Source organism: Daucus carota, chromosome 3 (assembly GCF_001625215.2).
Source record: "Daucus carota subsp. sativus chromosome 3, DH1 v3.0, whole genome shotgun sequence".
Classification (NCBI taxonomy): domain Eukaryota; kingdom Viridiplantae; phylum Streptophyta; class Magnoliopsida; order Apiales; family Apiaceae; genus Daucus; species Daucus carota.
This window is the reverse complement of record NC_030383.2, coordinates 43,600,368-43,609,314: the sequence shown is the minus strand read 5'-3', so window position 1 is coordinate 43,609,314 and position 8,947 is coordinate 43,600,368. Positions and strand designations below refer to the sequence as shown.

The following is an 8,947-nucleotide window of genomic DNA, read 5'->3' as shown; positions in this document are numbered from 1 at the left end:
TTTGACTGAAATATTAATCAAATAGAAATGTTCTGATTGTCTTTTTTTGTTACGGTAATATGTCTAAGCAGAATGTGTTTTTGTTATGTTGATCAAAGATGCTAAAAGATTTGTTGGAAATGCACCTAATTATTATTGTAATTTTGTTGACATTGTGAGATTGTTAATATTGTGTACAAATATAATGGATTTGGTATGAATATTAAGTTTAGCTAAAATACTTCATTTCGTCATGGTTGACGAAGTTAAATTAAAATATTGCATTGCATGAGGGTCGATTACACAGCATGCTCAACAATATTTTTTTGGTTCTGTTACGCGGTATTTTAATTTAATAATTAGTGGATACGTTATATGTATCTATTAAGATTATTTCATTTTATAGTTAACTGAAATTATACTTCTTTATATAAATTAAATAACTTATATATATAATACGAATTTCTGTTGTTTCAAGTTTTATTCTTATGCATGCTTTGTTGTTTGGACTTCTATACTAATTATATATAACATTCATCATTTATAATATAAGTTTCAAAAGTTATATATTTTTTCCAATCATTTTTGGAGAAAAAAGGTCTTAATGTACTTAAAATTATTCGAACTACAAATATATTTGACTGAATGTTAGTGATGTAAGATCTAACATTATATTCCTTCAAACTATTAAGTGAAATTTAAATTTGTTCGTCTTTATTCAAACTTATATTATATTTATTTTAAGTTTACTTGATACTTTTAATATTCTATCTTTAGCGGCATTTTTGATTTGGTGTCAAACTATATATTGCATCTCTCGTTTTTGTTTTGAATTCGTTTTATTTTACACCCTTTTGAGTAAATTATTTTCAAATTGATTGTTACCTTTAATATGAAAATAGGTAAAACATGAAAGATTTAGTTAAATTTAGATTTTAGTTATATAAATATTTAATACTTTTCCTCAATCGATGTTAACAGTATATTCAATTTTTACGAAATTTGAACAAATGGATTCAAAATAAAACGAGTTTAAAATCTAGATGTGTAATATGACGAGAAACATAGTTTGAAAATAAGCGAAAAAGCACCTAAAATTAAGGATGTAAAGTAGTGCAAGTTACTCTCATTTTCGATTTGGTGTCAAACTATATATTGCACCTCTCGTTTTTGTTTTGAATTCTTTTTATTTTACACCCTTTTGACTAAATTACGTTCAAATTGATTGTCAAGTTTAGTATGAAAATAGGTAAAACATGAAAGATTTAGTTAAATTTAGATTTTAATTCATATAAATATTTAATACTTTTCCTCAATTGATGGTAACAGTATAGTCAATTTATATAGAATTTGATCAAAAGAATTCAAAATAAAACGAGTTTAAAATCTAGATGTGTAATATGACGAGAAACATAGTTCGAAAATGAATCAAAAAAGCGCCCAAAATTAAGGGATGTAAATTAATGCAAGTTACTCTTATATTAAATAGTAGAATCACAATTCGATCCGATTACTCATATTTATCATCAACTTTAAATTCATTTATACAAATTCTTAAAATAAAGATATATTAGCGTAGGATAAAAGATTTAATATAAATACTAAATTGTATGTTACTCCAAAAGATATAATAACTTGCTAGTCGAATTTTTTGAATTGTAAACATAATTGGCATTAAAAATTAAAATAAATTACAAAAATAACATATTATATTCTATATACAAGATGCTATCTTCTAAATAGTTATAATTTATGTAATTCCTAACTAATAATTTATATGTAATCCATTTTTCATTTGTATATATTTTTGAATTATCTTTCTTATTATACATATTTTACTCAATTGTAGTGTGATTAATCAATACTAATTGAGTGCATATGATAAAACACCCGACATTAAGAATAACCACAAAAGTGTAATACACTTCATTTATAACATATCAACCAATTTCACTACATGAGTTGTGGGTACTTTTGATTTTATTTGTCAAGTAAATAAAATAAGAATAAATATATTCTGTGGGAGTTAGAAAATATATAAACTAGTATTTATGCCCGCCTTGCTGGGCATTTAAATTGCAGAATTGTAATTAAACAAATTTTGGTTGTCTTTTTGTTTGAGAAAATTGACGAAAACAGATTGCACCACTGTGTTATGGGAAGTACAGAGATGTTAATTTTGCCTGCAAACCAAATTTAGAGTTACAATTCAAAAGTACAAAGTTACTAAACGTTTTTACAAATCCAAAGATTACATAAGCTGAATAAAATGGTCGAAAAATAGAAATAGCATCTGCAGGGTTGGAAGATGTCTTAGGTAGTATAGGCCTCCATTTTGCATCCTTCCACTCTAGGACATCAGTGGATATGCCAGTTTGCCAACCTGTATTGTAAAATGGATATAGATTAATAAAATCTCGTAGACTATAGTGTTGCTTTATGTAATGCAGCACAAACAAATAACCTTAATGCGTCTCTAAGATCTTCTACAGCGTCATGATAATGATTGATTAAAAACCTTGTAGCCGGATAGTTTGTCAACTTGGGCTCACCTAAGAATTTAGTGTCACAATGGGTTGTACATTTACAACAAAACATGAATATGTATTTTTTTTAGAGCTACCTTGGATGAATATAGCTTTAGCACTGGATATGATAACAACGATAAGATGTTGGGTAGCATCACGTACTCCTTGATCAAAAGCTTGTGCCATCTCATCGTAGAATATTACATTTGCAGAGCCGCTGTTAAGAGTTTGATAACTTTTGTCAAGTGTTAAGCATGCAAGTTTTGTATAACATTCAAGTTTAGAAAGATGAACACAGACAACATATCGTTGATGGTAAACTAAATGCTGTGTTTTAGCTGATTATATTTGTTCCTGTAGCTAGTGATTGGTTGCCTTTGTTGAAGAATTCCAACAACATCTACAAAACAAAATGGGCAGTTAGGAAAGTCTACACTGGTTTTTATTAAACTCTTTGTGGAAAATAGCAATGACTGACCGATTAGAAATTTGTTTTCCCTTGTAGTTTCCATTACAGCTGAAAGTTCAGTGAAGTTAAAGACATGACGTTGGATATAATCCACACCTTGAGCCACCGATATCTCAGTCAAATGATAAAGCTGGATGAACACATCATTGTCAAAGCATCTATCTGTTTGCATGGCACCATATTGCCTAACAATAAAATTATGCACATTATAGGTTTCTCCTTCGGTAAGCAAATTCTGAATTTGATTCATGTTTTGTGCAGGAATCCATGCATGAATCCGGCCTTCCTGTTAGTTGATAAGTGGCATAAGTAAGCTAATAAAACTGGAGGTTGAGTAATTGGCAGGTGAAGAAAAGATTACTTACCAGTTCATCGACGAAAATACAGTGTAAGCCTACTGTATCTCCATGTCTATCGATTGCTTGCCACAGTCGCGTTACTCGGATTTTGAGCTTCCATGCAAGGGTTGTTTGAGGGCGTAGGTTTGAGATCATTTGGTATGGTAATGCAGCCATGTTGGTGTGTATTTTTTCTTTGTAGAAGACCTGGATTTAAAGGCAAGGATAAATTCAGTTCTTTGAGTGTGTTAGTGGTGGAGACTGTTTTCTCCTTGGAAGGTAGCTATCATTGAAGAGATTCTTTTCTCTTTAAGTCCTTATGACTGTCCATTCTTTTGCTGTATTATTTCCTTTTGGACAGACTTGCAGTCTATTTTGTCTGTGTATAAAAGGTGGTTTGCTTTCCTTTTTTAACTGTTTCGAAGCGTAGTTAACCCTGAATGTAGTTTGGTTGTCTCAGTGGTCTGCAAAGGTCTTTCCTTTGCTTTCTCTTTTTCACCGAAGTACTGGTATTCATACATTTACCCATGTAATTATTTAAGGAGTTCTGTTAGAATGAAATACAATTTGAAAAAATTTGCGACATGGATGCTTGCATATATTAGTCCTTAAGTCATACATATGGATGCATATTTTGGCATACTTTAAATAATTACAACTTCAACGATACGATCAAATCATTACAACTTGAAAATCAATGATCTGCCTACGAACAAAATGAGGAAATTTAATATCCTTCAAACATTTGGAGTTCTAGTTTGATGCGAGGTCAAGATCCGACACAGGCTGTCCAGAGTTTGTGGAGGTTGTGGCTTGAGTGAATGTATTGTTCGTAGCCTGAGTAATAAAGAACTCAGTTTAGATATATTGCCATAAGGTTTAATGAAAATGAGCGTACAATGATTTTGTATGAATTTACCTGGGTTGATGTTGCATTTTGCTGATCTGCCGGATGGTTATTTTTTTCTTCCCACTAGAGGAACCCAGTGCATATTTGGCATGCCCGGTACACATGAAAGGACCTTGAGATGTTTATTTCTTTAATGTTGAGTAAGATCGTATACTCCTTTCCAGCTATGGCTTTCAAGCATTGTGGCATCTCCATTCTTCCTTGATTCTTCAAGTTAGAAATAGTTTTATATGAAAGTTAGTGTTTATCTTAAAAACCACAGAAGGACTTATGTATTTTCATTAGATTTGTTTGTTAACCTCCTCCAAAAGGTTCCTAGCTCTCTTCCTAATCAGTGTCCTGACTTCTCTATCTCCCAGGATGATGTGCACCTCATCAGTGTTATCCTCTGCTAGAACTGAAATGCGATAGCTGCAACCCAAAATGAAGTTGACTGGTTAAAAGGTTCTGTAAAATTTACTACGGTACTGCAAATTTGGAGTTTAATGTTTCGACTGTGCAACTCACCTTATCTCTGGGTAAGGCACCAACCTGTTGCAAGGTTGACTAACGTATACTGAGTTATCCTTTTTGATTTCTTTCCTGCATCCAGTGCAAGCAGAGTAACACCAACTTGTTGTTTCATCGACAGATTTTATTGTCACATGTGTTAAGACCTTGTTCTGTAAAGTGAGAAGATGTTTGTAAGTCACAAACCAAAAAGCTATGCAAAACATGCATAGTTGTTTGAAGAAGCTGACCTCGATGTATTCCTTCCCAAATTTTTTAATCTCAGCAACTTTCACCAGCGCAATCTCCTTTTTTTGCTTTTCAGCAAAAACCTTCTCAACAAACTCAGGATTTTGTAGCCTATTATTTAAAACATTAGAAGGAAAAAGAGCACACCATAATGCAAATGACATTGAATGAAATACTAACATTTTTCTGAGTTGACCTACGACATGGTGTTTGTAGTTGATGTATACTCTTGTAGCTGGAACATTACCAATATCAACGGCACCTAAAATATTTAATTGTAAGTGTTATGCATTAAACAGAAGGCATAATATGAGATAAGCTGAAAACTGATACCATTAAACTTTCCAACTCGGCAGCATGATATGATCAGAATGACAGGAGTCTCAACTGCTTCTTTCATAGCATTCTCAAACTTAGTTCCAAAAGCATCCCAGAAAGTAATATTGACGTTAGAGCTACAGAGACAAAATTAGTCACAAATATTCACATAAACCTACAGAATTCAACTAAGGAAGTATGTAGTAGGTAACCTTCCATCTGTGATGACCAACTTGGATTGTTTCTGCTTTTGGCCATGTTTGTTTTCCAGATCTCTAAACTTGTCGTGTTTCTTCACAATACCTATTACATCTGGAATAACCAAAAATGAACAATATTATTAGCAGATAAAGTTTAACATTCTGAAAAACCTTGTTTTGTACCGGCTAAGTATGTAGTCTGCTTTGAAAGTTCTTCGAGCTGGCTATGGTCATAGAAATCAAAGTAGTCTAAAGGAATGTTAACTTCGTCTTCTGCAATTTCTTGCACAGAAGTGTCTTTTGTGAAAACTATTTGCCGGTCGTTACGTAGGCACCTGAATTTGTCACTTGCCTTGTAGAACTGAACAGTGAAGTTTCTGATCTTATAGTTTTTATCCAATTTTAGTACTTCTGCTAGTTCCTCTGCGCGTGAGGTTGGGATGAAAGCATGAATTCTGTTACTCTGCATGAAAGAAGTACGCACATGACACTCTATGCTTGTAACCAAAGAAATGGAAGAGGCAAGACTGAAAATATTACCTTGCTATCCAACAGAATGACATTGAAATTTTTGAATTCTTCTCCAGTCCGAGTTGCTCCACGCCATAACCTGATGACTCTGACTCTGATTTTGTAGTCATAACTACCGGTATTGAGAGCTTGAACACTGTCGTAGTTAGTTGCAGACATGGTGCAACTCAGCTGTTTGTTTGGCTAATGAGGTACAATTTTTTATGATAAGATGTTAGATATAATTGATGATTACTAATGTTCTTAAAGTTTGTTTTAGAACAGGAATCATCAGAGTTTAATCTGGAAGCTGATCAGAGTTTAGTAAAGTCTGACAGAGTTTGATAAAGTCTGACAGAGTTTAATAAAGTCTGATCAGAGTTTACATAGTCAAGACTCGTCAGAGTTTACACGTGGAAAGAGCTCAGAAGCGGATATACTTCAAGGAAGGATAGAAGCGGAGGAGTGATTTACTGGCTATGGAAACTAAACAGAAAACTGGAGCAATCTTTGATTGATAGAATTCATAGCTGATTTATTGGATATCAAATCAGAGATTGATTTTGTAACTGTGTCTATATAAACACAGATTAGGGTTACTCTAGATGAGTTGAGTTATCAAGTACATTGTTAAGAACCCTAGCAGCTCTTAGTGATACAATATAAATCACTGAGAGAGTTTTTGTAACCATCAAAGCTTTGTGAATATAACAGTTTACTACTTTCAATCTCTCATATTGTCATACTGTGTTACAGATTGTGATCACTATATCATATTATATAGTGAGTTAATAGGACCTAACAAGTGGTATCAGAGCCAGCTCTGTTAAGATTACTACAGTGAGATCTTAATCACAATCATGTCTGAAAAATCACAAGCTTCATCCTTTAGAGTTCCAATCCTTAAGGCATCTGAATATCCAGTCTGGAAAGAGAGAATGATAATATTCTTAGACTCTGTTGATCCAGAATACCTTGACAGGATCTTTGATGGACCACATATGCCCACCAAGCTCTCTGTTGGGCTTGCTGATGAACCTCAGAAGATGGTTCCAAAAGAAAAGAAAGATTATACCCCTGAGGACATCCTGTCAATTGGTAAAGACTCCAAGGTGAAACACCTTCTGCACAGTGCCCTTGATAATGCAATGTCTAATAGGGTGATTGGGTGCAAAACTGCTAAACAAATCTGGGATGCTCTGGAAACCAGATGTCAGGGAACTCAGGCCATAAAGAAAAATAGAAAAACAATCCTTACACAGGAGTATGAGCACTTTGACTCAAAGTCTGGTGAGTCCTTGACAGATCTGTATGACAGATTTGTCAAACTGCTGAATGACTTATCTCTGGTGAACAAGGAATATGATCTTGAAGACTCAAACCTCAAATTTCTTCTGGCTCTTCCTGAAAAGTGGGATTTGAAAGTCACCACAATAAGAGACAATCTTGATCTTGGAGAAATGTCTCTTGATGATGTTTTTGGAAGACTGAAGACCCATGAACTTGAGATGGAGCAAAGAAGCAAACGTCATGGAGGCAAATCAAAGTCTGTTGCTCTGAAAGTTCAAGAGGAAGCTGCGAAGAGCAAAGGAAAAGCTCATGTCACAAAGTCTGACATTGAGTCATCAAACTCTGATGACTCAAACTCTGATGTCTCAGACTCTGATGACAGTGATGGTGAAATGATGCAGTTAGCAGCATTGATGGTGAAAAGCTTCAAGAAATTGGCCTACAAAAAGTTCAACAAAGGCAAAAGTTTTTCAAGGAAAGACAGAAACTCTGACAGAGTTTATGATAAGAAGAACTTCAAGAAGAATGAGGGCAAGGAAGGGAAAGCTGGAAAAGCTGACAAGTATACCTGTTTCAACTGTGGTGAAAAGGGTCACTTTGCATCTGAATGCAAGAAAGCCAAGAAGGAAAAAGAAAAAGCCTTTATCACCAAGAAAGGAAACTGGACAGATACATCTGATTCAGAAGAAGAAGTCAATTATGCTCTGATGGCAAACACTGACAACAACTCTGAATCTACTGCAAAGGTACCTCATTCTACTCTTGCCTTTGATACTGAAGATATAACTGAGTTAAGATTGTTTCTTAAAACTTTGCATATCAGCTTTAGAGATCAGACTTTAGAAAATGAAAGATTAAAATCTGAAACTCTAAGTGTAAAGAAAAGGAATGATTATCTAGAAAAAGAATTAGTTCAGATGTTGGAAGTTCAGAAAGAAAGAGATGATGCTGTCATTGTCAAAGATGAATTATTAAAGAGGTATGCATCTCTTCAATCAGAACTTGCTAAGGAAAGGGAGATCATTAAGACATGGACTAATTCAGGCAAAACTACTCAGGATATCTTAGGTAGTGGAAACTGGAAGAAGGGACTAGGTTACACTGATAACTCAGAAGCTGAGTCATCAAAAACAGAGTTTGTTAAAACTCAAAAACCTAAGGTTAAACCTGTTAAATTTGTTGCTGAATCCTCTAAGTCTAAACAGAATAGACCAAAATCAGAGATTAACAACAATTTAAAATCTGATAAGCCCAAACAGGTTAACATAGGACTGATGACTCAGAAACAGCTTAAACATAAGCTTAAAGAGGTAAAGTCTGATAGCAAAGACAAGGAGCCTAGGAAAAATAGAAATGGCAAGGTTGGAATAGACAAGAGTAATAACTACATGCCTATTCCAAATGCACCTAGGAAGACATGCCATAACTGTGGGAATACTAATCATCTTGCTAATTTTTGCAGGAAGAACAAGGACATTAACTCTTTACCTACAAAGTCTGGAGTTAGAAAAAGTAGTATTAGATATAAACCACAAGATCCATGTTTTCATTGTGGTAGTTTATGGCATTCTATCTATACTTGCAAAGAATATCATAGTTTATATTATGATTATTATCAATTGAAACCTTCTTTAAAGGTTAATAAAAGCTCTGCAAGTACAAACTCT

The 8,947-nt window shown here is 33.6% G+C and overlaps 1 protein-coding gene and 1 long non-coding RNA gene across 2 annotated transcripts; both read right to left on the bottom strand.

Moving 5' to 3' along the window:
• Nucleotides 1-2,140: 2,140 nt before the first annotated feature.
• On the bottom strand, nucleotides 2,141-3,481 carry LOC135151615 (uncharacterized). The gene is made up of 3 exons (XR_010290308.1): nucleotides 3,342-3,481; nucleotides 2,603-3,262; nucleotides 2,141-2,362 (listed from the first exon to the last, which is right to left on the bottom strand). It is a non-coding gene; the product is annotated as an uncharacterized LOC135151615 (long non-coding RNA).
• Nucleotides 3,482-4,505: 1,024 nt separating this feature from the next.
• LOC135151553 (uncharacterized) lies at nucleotides 4,506-6,170 on the bottom strand. Its single transcript, XM_064090074.1, has 8 exons — nucleotides 6,021-6,170; nucleotides 5,652-5,943; nucleotides 5,493-5,592; nucleotides 5,296-5,417; nucleotides 5,143-5,224; nucleotides 4,965-5,073; nucleotides 4,732-4,886; nucleotides 4,506-4,635 (listed from the first exon to the last, which is right to left on the bottom strand). The coding sequence occupies exons 1-8, from the start codon at nucleotides 6,168-6,170 to the stop codon at nucleotides 4,506-4,508; spliced, it is 1,140 nt and encodes a 379-aa protein (XP_063946144.1).
• Between the last annotated feature and the right edge of the window lie 2,777 nt (nucleotides 6,171-8,947).